We start from the raw sequence: 16187 nt of genomic DNA on the forward strand, positions 1-16187 counted from the left end.
TTTATTCCTGTTTACCACCCCCACCACTTACTAGGGATTTGTTCCACAACTCTACCGCCCCCACATCCTTGTCCGAATATCTGAACTCCCCTGCTCCTGACTCGAGTCCAAACCTCTTCTCTAGTTTTGCTTATTGCTGCCATCCTGCTTTACTTTGTTTATTTTGCTCATTGCTAGGTCTGTGCCCGTTCATTCTCACAAGGTCTTATTTTCTCTCTCTCTTTCCCCCTTAGGTGTCAGCCCTACTCACAGTTTCTTGCATTGATCTACTCCATTGACAGCATGTTTGTTAATCTTCTCTCTATGTACTTGTTCTTACAACCATCCTTCAGAGTGACTTCTTTTACTCGTTTTTAAGTCTCGCCTACCAAATTTTGCAAGCTGTCTGGTTGCAATAATTATAGAATGGGCGGGCTGAGATCCCACCCATTGCTTACTATTGGCAGGCGTTATTTTTGGCTTATATTCCGAGCCCACTCCCCAACTGCTCCTCTGTTGCCCCCGAGCAACTCTGTGGTCCTTTTTTTTTTTACTGTTTACTGTATTTCTTTAGAGGGTCAGGCAACAAATGGCTGCCAGTACCTCCGCTTTAATAAAAGTTACAGATCTATCTTGTGTCGTTAAATAAAAAATAGCACCCACATGCACTTGAGCCTACAAAATGGTGGTGCTGCCAGTAGCAGCTACATCATCTCATTTTTTTTCTTTTGGTCATGCAGGGCAGCATTAGCAAAAAAATAGTTTCTGTCAAGCTGCACAACATCGTCAAACCAAAACCCATTGGCAAAGCCAATTTGTACCAAAGGCGAGACTTATTGGCTTTGTCAGTGCTTGTTTTCTCTTTGCCTTTCATGTTCATCTTCTAAGTTTTGTCCACTCCTATTATGTTATTTCCTATACTTCATGGAGCAGTAATATGCAAGGAACCTCCTGTTTGTGGGTCACGTATTCAGGGTTTGAGGAACCCTTCCCCTTCATGCTTTTCCTTGGCCAGAAGTTCATATGTTTTCTCAAATACTATATCAATATTTTAAGGTTTGGCATGGCATCATAGCTGCTTCCAGATATACAAAGGGTAGGGTTTGGCTCCACCCAGAGATCTCTATTTCTCTCACCTCATGCTGAGGTAGCCTGTTTGGTGCATCCTCCACTACCTATAGAGTGTTTGAATTACAATTAATGAGGGACTATTTTACATTTCAAAAAGTACACAATATCATCATAGATTACGATCTTTACCTCAGAGATGCTGACAGTTCCAGCCCTTGCTATCTGTTTTGCTGTCATTAAAAATAGCTCTGTACTTTAGTAACTGAATACAGAAAAAAAATGATGCCATATATGTTCTAATGACTAATGCCACTTTTCTTTTTCACATGTTTTTAAAGGTCTAGCACAGCCAAACATTACTGTTTCCACGCAAGGGGCAAAGGAAGGTGATTCGGTGGAAGTGATGTGTAAAGTTCCAGATGAAAATCCGCCCTTTGACTTTTCTTTCTTTAAGACGAATAAACATCAAAAGAGAGAACAGGTTTTAAGAAAAGCACTGCACACAAATTATGCAACCACTTCTTTTCAGGTTGCAGAAGGAGATGGCTTTCTGTTTTTTCAGTGCAATGCGGCTATCCAAACAATGGTGAATTCTGAGACATCACAGTTGAGCGAGCAAAAAATGGTCACAGTGACAGGTAATGTATTTAATTTTGTGTATATTCCATCTGGCCATGTTTATGTTGCTTAATCTAATGTTAGATGTTTTCAGTGAACTGCTAGCAATCCGCAGATCTCTTACGTTTCCGATTTGCTTGCGCAAGTAGGTGATCACACCACATGTTTCTGTGCACTCTGGTATTTGTAGTCTTGTTGATCCATTTTTAAAATAAGAACTACAAGTTCCATGATGAAAAGTAAATACGTGGACTGGATTAGCTACTCACATCTGAACAAGTTACTTGAGAGCTTTGATAAACAGCATGGCTCCATAATTTGGCAAAGAGTTTACCTGTAACAGTCTCGAAGGTGATGGAGGCATGTCTAATTTACTCAGTAACACTTACTCAACAGTCTTTTTGTGTGACTTGAGGGGTGAGGAGAAAAACATTTTAATCCAATATTCAAATACAGCGTAACCAACGTGGTTACACGATAACTCAGTTCAAAACCAAGTCTCAAGTTAGTAACTTTCATTCCAGAGTCAAATACAGATTAATATAAAACAGTCTTAGCATAATAGCATAGGCATACAATGCAAATCGGATGAAGCCAAATCTCCGAAAGGGATTCACTCTATATAACTAAAAGAAAACCACTAGTTCAATAATTGTGATGTTAGTAATAAGGAAACAGAGCTTGACATCAGATTGCACCAATGTGTCATTAAAGACAAGCATTGACCCCCCCTCCCCCCCATCTGTCCCTACTCTACTCTACCCCCACAATGGCAACCTAAAACTAAATAAAGATAAAAGGTAGGAAGACATAGGAAAAGGGAAAAAAGGTGTCAGCTGTCAGATTCTTCTGTAAAAGAAGCTCCAACGTGGGTCAAATAGCATCAAGCCACAGATGTCAAGGAGGTCTGTACCTCAAGGCGCACTAAGTCAGAAAGCGAGCTATCCCTCACTACGTTGCATCATAATATCAGTTACATCCAAAGTATGTCCCACAAATCCATTTAGTACATTTCCATTCTCCCAGCACACATTGGCTTCTTCTCACGCTCTCGATATTTCCATAAATCATTATTCTAGCTGTCCTTGGTCTCGTCTCCTTCTCCTATGTGAACTCACCTCCCATCTTGTTATTGCTCTCCTTGTACCCGTTGCCGCTTCACATGTCTCACTACTTACTAAGAACAAAAACCCTTTTCTTTCTCCTTGTTCACCTGCAATGGGAACCCAAATTACATGCAACATTTCCACTGCAACGATAAAATATTAATTCAAATGTTAAACTGAAATGTGAGCTTGAATCCAAATGCATCTCAGGCCCACAAGTTGGGCTAACTTAACAAGTGTACAGGTCACATTTATTTGCACTCTTTTACACGCAAATAAATCTAAACTTCTCAACACCCACCTTTAGAGTTAATACAGTAATAACATGATTATTTAGTTGGAGTTCCAAGCACATGAATTCTCATTTATTAAACACTGCACTATTTCTCTTGTCAGTGGACATAGTCACAAACATTTGCATGAAGAATCACAATCCTATCAGTTACGGTTCTAAACACATGTATAAATTGCATTAGATTGCAGGGATATCTTTATATATTCCATACCCCCACTTCTATTATTGACATTAGTCGCACAGAATATATGTGAATGCAGACTACATTTGACTATAATGCACTCCTAACATGTTTTTTAGGGTGGAATCAATTTCACACTTCTCCAAAGGCCCGCTTGACAAACCCTTTTCTGTGAATAATTGAGTGTTACACTTAACGTAGAGATCATGGACTCCTGACATTCCTCACAGAAGTCAGCTTTGTGTATTAGCACCTGACAATACTACTTTTTGGTCACTTTTTCAGTTGTCTGTGCAAAATCAGTCACTGGCACTTGTCACAGTGGCCATGTCTGTACATATGAGCAGGGGTACTTAATAAACCTCCCATCACCCAACTCAGTATTGATAGAGTTAGTTGTGGAATTCTGTGTGGACATTGGCGTTCTGTGCTGGAAACCCTACTGATTACTGCCTTTGGTGCCCAACGGGCCGGACCACTTCACAAAAAGCAAATCTTGTGTATTGTAATAATGTCACTTATTCATTAGCTGAAATCTGAAAATGTATCGTCTTAAAGAAAAGAAGAGTAGAGCGGCCTAACTTTACCAAACCTAGTTGACTTTATTGGTGCAAGGTTAGTGTTACTTCTATATTCAATCAATCAATCAATCAAGACATTTATATCGCGCACTACTCACCCGGAGGGTCTCAAGGCGCTAGGGGAGGGGGGGGGGGTCCGCTACTGCTCGAACAGCCAGGTCTTGAGCTGCTTCCTGAAGGCGAGGTGGTATTGGGTCAGGCGGAGGTGGGACGGGAGCGAGTTCCAGGTCTTGGTGGCAAGGTAGGAGAAAGATCTTCCCCCTGTAGTGGCTCTGCGGATGCGGGGGACGGCGGCGAGGGCGTGGCTGGTCGATCGGAGCTGGCGTGTGGGAGTGTAGAAGTTGATGCGGCTGTTGAGGTATCTCGGGCCTTGGTTGTGTAGGGCCTTGTGTGCGTGGGTGAGGAGACGGAAGGTGATTCTCTTGTTGACCGGGAGCCAGTGCAGATTTCTCAGATGCCCGGAGATGTGGCTGTGTCGGGGGATGTCGAGGATGAGTCTGGCTGAGGCGTTCTGGATCCGCTGGAGTCTCTTTTGGAGCTTGGCGGTGGTTCCGGCGTAGAGGGTGTTGCCGTAGTCTAGTCGGCTGGTGACGAGGGCTTGGGTGACCGTCTTCCTGGTCTCGGTGGGGATCCACCGGAAGATCTTTCGTAGCATGCGCAGGATATTGAAGCATGTCGAGGAGACGGCGTTGACTTGTCTGGTCATGGAGAGGGAGGAGTCCAGGATGAAGCCCAGGTCGCGTGCGTGGTCTGTTGGTTTGGGTGCGGTGCCCAGGGCTGGGGGCCACCAGGAGTCGTCCCAGGCGGAGGGTGAGGAGCCCAGGATGAGAGCTTCCGTCTTGTCTGAGTTCAGTTTCAGGCGGCTGGTCGTCATCCACTCGGCTACGTCTTTCATCCCTTCGTGGAGGTTGTTTCTGGCGGTGGTGGGGTCGTTGGTGAGAGAGAGGATCAGCTGTGTGTCGTCGGCGTAGGAGATGATGTTGAGGTTGTGTTGGCGTGCGATGGCCGCAAGGGGGCTCATGTAGACGTTGAAGAGGGTGGGGCTGAGCGAGGAGCCCTGAGGAACGCCGCAGATGACTTCGGTGGCCTCTGACCTGAACGGGGGTAGGCGGACCCTCTGTGTCCTTCCGGCGAGGAAGGAGATGATCCACTCCAACGCCTTCTCCTGGATTCCGACGTTGCTGAGGCGCTGCACTAGGGTGCGGTGGCAGACAGTGTTGAATGCTGCGGAGAGGTCTAGGAGGATGAGGGCCGCTGTTTCTCCGTTGTCGAGCAGGGTTCGGATGTCATCGGTGGCAGCGATGAGGGCGGTCTCGATGCTGTGGTTGGCCCTGAATCCCGACTGAGATGGGTCGAGGGATCCATTCGTCTCGAGGAAGGTGGCCAGTTGCTTGTTGACGGTCGTCTCGATGACCTTGGCTGGAAACGGGAGGAGCGAGATGGGACGGTAGTTTTTGAGTTCGGTGGGGTCCGCTGTTGGTTTCTTGAGTAGAGCGCTGAGTTCTACGTGCTTCCAGCTCTCAGAGAAGGTGGCGGTGTCAAAGGAGGAGTTGATGATGTCTCACAGGTGGGGTGCGATGACAGCGTCAGCCTTGTTGAAGACGTGGTGAGAGCAGGGGTCGGTGGGAGATCCGGAGTGGATGGAGTTCATCGTGCGGATGGTGTCTTTGGTGTTGATCGGGGTCCAGGCGCGGATGGTGGTGGTGGGGGGCGTTGGTGCGGTCGTGGGGAGCGTTGGTTGTGTGCTGAAGCTGTTGTGTATGTCAGCGATCTTGTTGTGAAAGTAGGAGGCGAGGGAGTTGCAGAGGTCTTGCGATGGTGTGACGTCGTTGTTTCCGGCGTTGGGGTTGGAGAGCTCTTTCACGATGTTGAAGAGTTCCTTGCTGTTGTGTGCGTTGTTGTCCAGCCTCTCCCTGAATGCTGTTTTCTTGGTGGCGTGGATCAGTTGATGGTGCTTTCGGGTGGCGAGCTTGAGGGTGGTCATGTTGTCTGGTGTTGGGTCTCTTCTCCAGGCTCTCTCGAGGGCTCGGCAGTTCTTCTTGGAGCTCATGAGTTCGTCGGTGAACCAATGGGGCCTTCTTGCTGCCGGGTCTGCTGGGCAGGGTCCTCAGTGGGGCAAGGTCGTCTGCGCAGATGCTGATCCACTTCGTGAGGTTGTCGGCGGCCTGGCTGGGGTTCGCTGAGCTGGCAGGAGGGTGCTGGCTCAGGGATGCGGCGAGTTGGTCAGCCGTGATCTTGTTCCAGCTTCTTCGTGCAGCTTGTCGCTGGTGGTGGTGGATCGTGGTCCTTCTGAAGCTGAAGTGGACGCAGCTGTGGTCCGTCCAGTGGATCCCGGTGGCGTGGCTGAAGGTGATGTCTTTGCTGGATGAGAAGACGGCGTCGAGTGTGTGTCCGGCGGAGTGGGTGGGGGTGTTCACCAGCTGCTTGAGCCCGAGGTTGGCGAGGTTGGCGAGCAGGGTGGTGGTGTTGCGGTCGTTGTTGTTCTCCAAGTGAAAGTTGAGGTCCCCGAGGAGGATGTAGTGAGCGGAGGGGAGGGCGTGAGGGCTGATGAAGTCGGCGATGTCTTCGCTGAATTGTGTGCGTGGTCCCGGGGGTCTGTAGATGAGGGTGCCTCTGAGGGTGGTCTTAGGGTCGGTGTGGACCTGGAAGTACAGGTGTTCAGCGGTTGTCAGAGTGTCGTCGGTGTTGGTCGAGATGCGGATGGTGTTCCTGTGGATGATAGCGATGCCTCCTCCAGTCTGGTTGACGCGGTCCCTCCTGATGATCTTGTAACCCTCCGGGATGGCGATGGCGATGTCGGGCGCTGAGGAGGCGTTCATCCAGGTTTCCGTGAGGAAGGCGACGTCTGGGGATATGGTGTCGAGGAGGTTCCAGAGTTGGATGGCGTGTCTGTGGACGGAGCGGGTGTTGAGTAGGATGCACTTCAGGTGGTTGCTGCTGGTGTCCGGCTTGGTGGGTGCGGGTGCAGTGCAGGTCCGGATGCAGGTGAACTTGCAGGAGTGGCAGCTGAAGGGTCCGTGGGTGCGTCTCGGGGTGGCTCGGTAGCAACCAGGGGTTCGTCCTGCGTTGAGTGCGTTGAGGGTGGCGGCGTAATAAGTCCGGCGGTCCGGTCGGGCCCTGCGGGCCCCAGGGGTCCTGGCACTGGGCGCGGTCCAGGCGCGGACGGGCGCAGACGGGCTTACCTTTGGCGCACCTTCGGCGCACAATCGGCGCGCCCGCTGCACGTCACCGCTGCGCGTGCGCACGGTCGCCATTTAAGGCGAAGTGGGAGGGAGGGAGGAGCTGGGAGGCGGGAGCGGGGAGGGTACAGAAAAGAAAAGGGGCGTGGCCGCGAGCACGGCGGCAGGAAGCGGGGAGCGGGGCGGGGGGTACAGGGGCACAGGGAACACAACAATACGAAAATTCACAGGCTCAGGGGGCAAAAAACAATCAGAGAACACTGGGGGCACAAAAATAAAACGAAGTAAAATACAGTAGACACAGGGGAGAGTACAGCGTCACACGGCAGCAACAGGAGCAGAGTGTGATCCCGCTAGGGCAGCGGGGGGCGGGCTCGAGGCGGCAGGCTCAGCGAGGCTGAGTCAAGCAGCGGGAGGAGGGGCACACGCAGCAGCTGGTGGCCGTGCGGTGCGGGGGTGTCCTGGGAGCAGCTGACTATTCTGTGTCATTTCCCACATGCAGTGTTTCTCTATTGTTACTGTGGCTGCAGAGATGTTGCGGTTAGGATACCTAGTTGTTGGGATGTCAATGTCCCCTGCATTGTGAATGGGTGTGCCTCCCAGCCCTGAGTGTCTACTTGTATGTGGAACTGGTTTCCTGACTTTTTGTTTGGCACTGGCTTGAGGCTAATCTAGCCTGTGCATAGAGCTCCGGGTCTCTCACTGGTACTGCAGTTCCAGAATGTGTTCTGTCACCATGAGGGACGCACAAGGCATACCCTCATAGTGGGCACAGGAGTACTGACCAAGCCCTGGGTATAAGGCACATAGTGGGGGTGGCAGTGTACTAAGTTTTATGAACCTTTATTAAAACCATGCCTTTTGCTCTGTGTCAGGAGACAACACAGTCTACTGATCCCTTTTGTGTAAAGTTCTGCTTTGATGAGAAACTCTGACCTTGCGCTGACATTCGGTGTATGTGTGTTGAGTGTGTGCATATGCAGTGAGTGTGCAGCACATGTATGGTAATAGGACTCTGTGTGGTGGAAATCTGATTAGTCGGACCAGTGGGATCCATTTTGGACACCGCTGGTTCAGCGTGGCATGAGATGGAGGGTGGATACAGCTGTCCCAGACAGTCATGGGGTACTGATTTCAATCCTGTAGCTAGAAGGTGTAGAGCCACAAATTGAAGTGGGGGAGGATGGAGACATGGCTGCCCTTAAAAATTCAATGATGTCTTTATTAGCAGAGGTCTGATGATTAGTTCTTTCTGTGCACTGTCATTTTGTAGAAGGTAGGGATGAGGGGTGGTAATGTAGTTTCTGTTGTTCAAGTTGGCAAAGTTTCTAGGCTGGTCCTGTCCTTTTGCCTGTCTTTGATTACTGGTTCAGGAAGGTTGATGACAGCCAGCCTGGTGGAGAGATCTCACACTTTATCATGAACCCTTCTTGTGGTAACTCCTTCGTAGAGCCCGCATCGTTGCTATCTACTGTGAGACCATCACCTTGGCTGTGTCTGAGAAGCAGTCCCAAAGTAACATATGAAAGAGAACTAGCCCAAAGGTTTATATCTGCAAGATAGACAGTCTCCTAGAGATGAGGGGAGGAACACCCAGAGGAAATGGACTACCAAGAGGGAGCAAATCCACTTTGTGGTGAAGGTGTTCCCAAATCACCCAGAGATGTTCTTGCCGTGAACTATGCCTAGACTGTGAAGTAACAAGCATCATCGTGCTATTTAGCATCCTGCTTTGTACCCGAGTGACTGTTGCTGCCATTGGCGTAAGAGATCCCTCATCGCTGCTGATGCCAAGGCTTTGATCAGCCCAGATGTCACAACTGCCATAGGCACACATTTGCTGATGACTGGCCCAGAGGTTGTACCTTCCTGTATCCAAGCTACCTGTCTTGGCAATCTGCTAGTGCTGAAGACTAGTGCCTCCATGTCAGCCTGTCACACTTATTTCACCCAGTTGCTGAGTTCCGAGTGAGGTCACCAATGTAGCCCCCGTAGTTACAAGAATTGCCACCGCAGGAGTGGGAATGTTGGACGTGCCTGGCTGAACCATCAGAACTGCAGCTACATTGAGCAGGGAACAGCAGGGGCTAACTGTTACTGGCACAAGAGACCGAAAGCACTGAATAACTGCTATATCTTCCGAGTGACTTCGAATTGCTGCAATTTATTTGAATAGTTTTTCGTATCTAGATATTGTGATATTTTTAATTGGGCTACACTTGTATCTAATCCGTGCCTATTACAAGATTGCAACTTTGTAACTGAGAACCCTATGGAACTGTGTAGTAGTTCATTGCTATGTGCAAAAAAAACACTTTCCTGTAATAGAAGATAGGCACTAGGGTGGACAATACGTTATTGTTTCTGTTGGGTGACTATTGAGTTCTGACCTCTTGCCCCCCTCACTACCTTCCTAAGAAGCCTTTGACTTTCACACTTGCTCCTTAGGAGTTAAATGCAGAAAGGGTGTTCTTGGCCCAGTTTTCAGAGCCATGGTAGGATGGACACCAGGGCACTACAGGAAAATGCCCATAATCACCTCAGTTGTGGCGTAGTAACACCTGTCTGGCCTGTCATCCCTTTGAGTGGGATCTGACACTAGTCCATATACAGCTGTGCTCATAGAATCCATTCCATGGTATAATAATCTTATTTCCATATTACAATCACACTCCAAAAAATAGTGTTTTCAGATGGCAGCTAAAGTGTCCCATGCACATACAAACGCATAATGTGAGTTTCCAGTGGAAAACTAAACATCTTATAAGAAAACATAGGATTGCTGCATGTGAATTTGTGGTAGAGTACCAGGTGCCAGGGAATTTCAAAGTGGTTGTAATCTCATCCAACTATCTTATTCTGATAGCATTAGGGGCCATATTTATGAGCCTAGTTGCATCACACTTGCACCATGAAACATGGAGCATGCGCAACGCAAATAAAAAATGTTACATTACTGAAACTTAATACAGTGCAGCAAATCTCCCTCGAAGGGATATCTCGGCACTGTAGCACAGACCCATTGAATAAAGGAAAGATAGGAAGAAAGGTGGGCTTAAAAGAGCCATGTTTTGAGAAGCTTTTTTAACAAATAAGATCAGAGCACTCACGGATGTGTAGAGGAAGCTTGTTCCAATGATGTGGGCGGAGATAGAAGGATCGGTCGCTGTGTCGGGCTATGCAAATATGCTGTGGGCAGAGCCGGGGTTGATCCTTGGGCCTCAGATTTCTGGTGGAGAGGCAGAGGAGTTTATTTTGGAGATATACAGGGCCCTTACCTGCTAGTATCTATGTACCAGGCATAACAGCTTTAAAATGGCTTGTTTCCTGATAGGCAGCCAGTGCAGTGATCTTAGAGTAGATTCTGAGGAGATACGGGTAGGACGTTTGCAAACAAGGCTGACCACAAGAGCCTGCGTAAGAGTTCCTCTTGTGTGTAGAGGTAGTCACTAAAATGCTCTTCTCGACTTGCACAATTTACCATAACAAGTGCCTCATGCTGAGCCTACCTGCTCTTTCATTGTGAGATTGTCATTGATTAAGATGGCAAGATTCTTGGCCACCTTTTTGGGTTGAGATGTGGTGCCTAGTTCAGACAGCCACCAGTCATCTGACCAGTAGTCATGGGCCTTGCCAAACAGCAAAATCTCTGTTTTATCGCCATTGAGCGGTAGGCAGTTTTAGAACATCCAGGATGCAATATTTTCCATGCATTCCCTGGTTTTGGGTTTTATAGTTTCGGGATTCAGGCCCATGGAAATGGTTCAATCGCATCATCTACATAGGAGATGACATCTAGGCCGCAGGATCTTACTAACCAGCGAGGCAACATATATGTTAAAGAGTGCGGGGCTAAAAGAAGAACCATGTGGTACTCCTTTGTCTAGAGGCATGACATGAAATTTGAAAGGATCAAAATAATAGCTTGAGTACTATTGCTCATGAAGATCTGAAACCAGCCAAGAGTTTTGCCTTCTTAAGTCCAAAGACAAAGAAAGTCTTTGGACCATGATGGAATGTGAGATGGTGTTGAAGGTAGCAAATAGCTCAAGCAGCACCAGCATGGCTGGAAATCCCTCATCAAGGGAGAGTTTGATGGTGTCCAGAACTGCCATCAGTGCGGTTTCTGTACAGTGTGAGGCTCTGAAACCTGATTGCGAAATGAGATTTATGAAGTCATGCAAGGCCACTTTGCGTAGCCCTGAGTGGCTTCATAAATCTGAAGTAACGCCACACAGCTCAAGTAGCTGGTTTGTGTGACTGTGTTCTGGGAAGGCGTTCCATGGATGGTGTTCCCAGGTAGCTCCCATGGATTTTTACGCATTCCCAGATTTACCAGAACTAGTAAACCTGGGAATGCCCTTAAAAGATACACCTTCCTAGGGGAGGCATAATGAGGAGAAATATATTTATTTTTGCTCATTACTTCCTCTTTCTATGTGTGTGCTGCAGGAGCAGTATGCCTCAGGGGATTGATTTTGGGCCGGAATCCAGTAATCATGCTGATGGCTACATGGGGAAGCCATACGCAACATGATGAATTATACCGGTCTAAGAGGCTCAGTTAGAGCTTGTTGAAAGCAGGACATCTGTCATAAACTGGCAAATCATTCCGCCAGTCTCAAGGGTCTCCTGCCTCAGACAGAGATGCTATTTCTGCAGGGTTGCAACAGACAGCAGAGCCCAAGCTAGAATCCTTTAACCGATGACCCATATGCCACTGGGTTGCTGGCATCTCAACACCAGAAAGCCTGCCTGAAATACCCTTGCAACACTTATATTTCCTGTTTTTTCCTTCTTGAGTTGTATGGTGGTAACATACCCCAAAAAAATGTAACCATGTCTCCAGCACTCTCGAGAAAGCTCTGTGTATTTGGGTAATACATTTTTTGTTTTTCACAAAAACAAACCTTGATTTGGGGGTTTCTAGAAAATAAGCAATGTACAACAGGCCACTATTTCGTGATGGTCTGCCATTCATTAAAATTACTGCTGAAAGTGTTCTTACTGTGGTAGTGGGAGGGCAAGCTCTGTGAGAACTAATCAGGTAATGGCTGGGGTAGTGGAGGTGAGGTCCCCACCACCATGTCATGCTGGCAAATGGCCCATTAAGGTCTGAAATACCCTATATATGTCTAACGTTAGAGTCTAGAGAAGATGTTTAGTACATGTATTCGCGCAATGTAAAAAAATATATTATTTTGTGTTTTAAAGGGAGGAAGTTTAGCTGGTGCTATGCATTTTTTTGTTAACTTCCATGTATGGAATCTGATTGATTGCTCTTTCATTGTCTTCATATTTGGGCGAGCTGGGCCCAAATTACATATTGGACACACTGTACCTATTTGTTCTACAGGGTATACTTAACTAGGAGTGCCTAGTGGAGACCAGGGCAGTACTCCAAATAAATTCACTGTCCTTGCCCAGACACTAAGGGCCCGATTCACAGAATTAACTTAAGACTAAATTCTAAACTTACTACTTTGTGGTATTCACAGAATGAACTTACTACTTTTGGTATTCACAGACTGCACTTACTACTTTTGGTATTCACAGAATGGATTTATGACTACTAACTTTACGTCCGCACTCGGGCCGGAAATTCCGGCCCGGAGGCGGAGCTTCCGGCCCGGAGGAGGAGCTTCCGGGCCGGAGGTGGGGCTTCCGGGCCGGAGGCGGAGCTTCCGGGCCAGAGGTGGGGATTCCGGCCGGTGGCGGAGATTTAGCCATGGCCGAAATCTCCACCTCAGGGCCGGAAGCTCCGCCTCCGGCCCGGAAGCCCCGCCTCCGGCCTGGAAGCCCCGCCTCTGGCCCAGAAGCTCCACCTCCGGGACGGAAGCTCCAGCCCGAGTGCGGACGTAAAGTTAGTAGTCGTAAATCCATTCTGTGAATACCAAAAGTAGTAAGTGCAGTCTGTGAATACCAAAAGTAGTAAGTTCATTCTGTGAATACCACAAAGTAGTAAGTTTAGGATTTAGTCTTAAGTTAATTCTGTGAATCGGGCCCTAACAGTGTCTGACTGTGCAGAGGAGAGCACATTAGTGAAAGACAAGGCTGTGATACGAAGCCGCAGGTCCATATTACACTAGATGTTTCTTTGCCTCTGTTTAAGGGGAGAAAGTCATCCTGCTGCTGGTGTGTGCAGTGCATAGTGTACCTGCTGCTAGGGGTATGTGTGGGGGGGGGTTGAACCCTCTACCCATCCCCAGGGATGCCCTCGGGCAGGTTGGGCACACTGATTGTGCACCACCTCTATGTGGGGCTCAGTCAATGCGCCTCCTGGAAGCTTCTTTGCCTCTGCTCCCGTGTCTGTCATATGGTATGAGCGCGTAGACAAAGTGTGCTCTCATTTGCCAGGGGCCACGTTCCCAACATGAATGAGGTAACGTGCCATTGTAATCAGGCCGGTGCAAAACGTGCGATGCTGTGATCCATATTGCAGAAGGAGGCGCACAAGCATCTGCAGACCCTGCACAATAATACCAAAGTGCCCTGAGGGGCGCAAGAACAAGAGGCAAATGCTGTTATGCCCCTGTGATACTTTCTGTAATATGGCACCTAGTGCTACATACAAATTGTAGGATACTAGTAGAATTCTCATAGAATGGAGGAATTGCAGCTAAACAAATGGGGAGAGGAGTTGGCCTAACGGCTAGGGCGGTCAACCTCGAATCTGGGGAACTGGGTTTGAGTCTCGGTAAAGATGCCGAACATCCTATGATTCTGGGCAAATCGCTTAATCTCCTCGTGCCTAACAAAAATGAACGTGTGTCCTCATGTAACGTAACTAGTGCTATGTAAAGCACTCTGATTCCCGATTCGGGTCAAGTTTGCGCTATATATAAAAAAAAAGCTGTTAAATAAATAAATAAAACCATTTAAACTAAAAAAACGAATGAACCTATTACATAATCTTTTTCAGCTCCTTTCTCTGCACCAAATATAACCGTTTGGCCCTCGGGGAACATCACGGAGGGGAAGAATATGACGGTTGCCTGCAACGTGATTACTTCGCACATAAACCCAGAAGATATACAAATCACCATCCAGAAAGACAAGCAGATCATGCAAAGTTCAAAGCAGACGATGATTGTGTTTAATGTAATCGCGACTCAGTCCCATATGGGCAATTACACATGTAAAGTCGAATCCGACAAGGTATCAAAAACCAGCAGTTTGTACATCAGTGTTGCAGGTATGTTTGCATTCACTTTTTTGCAAAATTAGATATATGTAAGATAAAGTTATTGATGCTGGAATGCGGAGAACTTGTTAACATAACATACTATGCTGTTATTAGTCTAATTGATTGGGAAAACGTATTTTAGCTTGAGGCCAAGCAAGATTTTAAGAAACAGAATGCAGATATAGAAAAGTACAAGCAAGGTTTGATAATGTAAAATTGTTTTGCTTTCCAAAATTAGAAACATTTTAACACAGTTTTGCACAGCCTGAACTCAACCATTTTTAACTTGATCGTCGTGGCACAAAAGTGAAGCTATGAGTAACGCATTTTTCCCATTAAGCACTCTACAACCTCTAACATGGGTGGCATCCTATGTGAGTCTGATTGACTATGTTACACATACCACAGGGACATAACGTGCTAGTGTAAATTCATGTACCTCCATCCTGGTTTGGGGCCATAGAAAACTCATCGTGTATCTCCCAAAAGAAGTGCGCCCACAAGTTGGCTGGATGCCATAAGCCATGATATAGCAGCAAAAAATTTAAGAAACACAAATGTGGCACTCTGGAAAGCTGGGCAGATACTCTCACATGGAATAGATATAATTCCTTATCCCATTATCCTTGTCCTCATTTTCATTTGTCATAGTGGCTCACTTTTTCTACTACGGTAGCATCTCCCTGCACTGCAGTTTGAACAAGATCCCTGTTATATCTTGAGCTTGGGGTAGCTTCTTCAAGAATGCTCCCTGGGTCCCCTCAACCCTTCCTGAATGGTGGGCTTTCCAGGAAAGTCATACACCTACGTTGTGTAGTGAATGGTAAGCAGTGCGATGCAAACTCCCATGTGAGCAGATGTAGGAGTAGTTTTTCCTAAGGCCTACCTTACATCTACATTACATATTGGGCTAAGATGAGAAATTCCACGTGTGCAACAATGGCTATGTGCCAAAGCCTGCAGTAAAGAACCCCCTGAAAGTGTGCTCTCCGCAGTGCCAGGTAAATCACTCTTGGGGTTGGTAGTCCTTAGAAGTGACTCACTGCATGTTACCCACTTACTGCCTACCAGTGAATTATGAATTTGGGCACCATTTATTTTCTATTTACTGCTGCGCTTCAGATATAGATAAGGTACATGACTCAGATGGCTGCTGGGTGAACTGCCCGTTGGTGGCTCGATGAGGCCTAGTGCCTGGACGTCCAGCTCTTAGGTCTCTTGGGGTCCAGTCCTTCTTGTCAGGCTGGGGCACTGGCCAGCAGGGTCATCTATCCCTTTAGGAGTGATGTCAGGGCAATGCAATTTATGGCAGGCAAGGCAGAGCAGTGTCAGGTTCCTTTATGTGGATCCGCTTAAAACCTCTGCCGACCGCTGAAGAATGAGCAATGATTGACATGCGGCCAGCGATAGGACTCTGGGGTGAGACTGGAAAAGGGAGAGAGAGAAACACCAGACTGGAGCGTGCTTCCAGATGGAATTGTCTCAGTAAAGGGACAGCACTGTGCGCCTTCGATGTTAAGGAAGCAGTTTACTCTCAACAGCGGCTTCAGCAGTGGAGGTTGCCCTGTTAAACCTTGGGCCAACTAGGAATCCACCCTTCAGCCACCCCAGAATGCTGACATAAACACACAGCTACAGAACTATAAGAGGAATACACATCATCAAAAGGTAGTGAGGCAAAATGAGTTAGGGGATCAGGGAGGAGAAAAACCCAAGAAACCAAAAAGGGAAAACAACAAACAGATAAGAGTTCAAACTGGTATGCAATGGTGAGAGCCAAAGCAACTAGCAACATGTTGCCAGCCAAAGACTCTGAGCCTTGAATGATCTTAAATAGGAATCTGCCAATGTTCACCTGGATGTAACCTTAATACCAGGAAGTGAGTATGTGCATTCAAATTCCAGCAAGTGTTTCAAATCTCATGAGTTTCCATTGACTCTTCAGCCGTTTACATCCCAGTACATAGCTACGCTGCCGGTGTTTGCCTGGA

The 16187-nt window shown here is 47.5% G+C and overlaps 1 protein-coding gene across 1 annotated transcript in view; it reads left to right on the plus strand.

The window, feature by feature from the left end:
* The window catches only part of PECAM1 (platelet and endothelial cell adhesion molecule 1), a 435744-nt gene that overhangs the window by 101558 nt on the left and 317999 nt on the right, over positions 1-16187 (plus strand). Inside the window, exons 4-5 of the mRNA XM_085617241.1 lie at positions 1389-1688; positions 13933-14205. Coding sequence (XP_085473367.1) covers positions 1389-1688; positions 13933-14205 — 573 coding nt within the window. The remainder of the gene's footprint in view (positions 1-1388; positions 1689-13932; positions 14206-16187) is intronic.

Source organism: Triturus cristatus, chromosome 7 (assembly GCF_964204655.1).
Source record: "Triturus cristatus chromosome 7, aTriCri1.1, whole genome shotgun sequence".
Classification (NCBI taxonomy): Eukaryota; Metazoa; Chordata; class Amphibia; order Caudata; family Salamandridae; genus Triturus; species Triturus cristatus.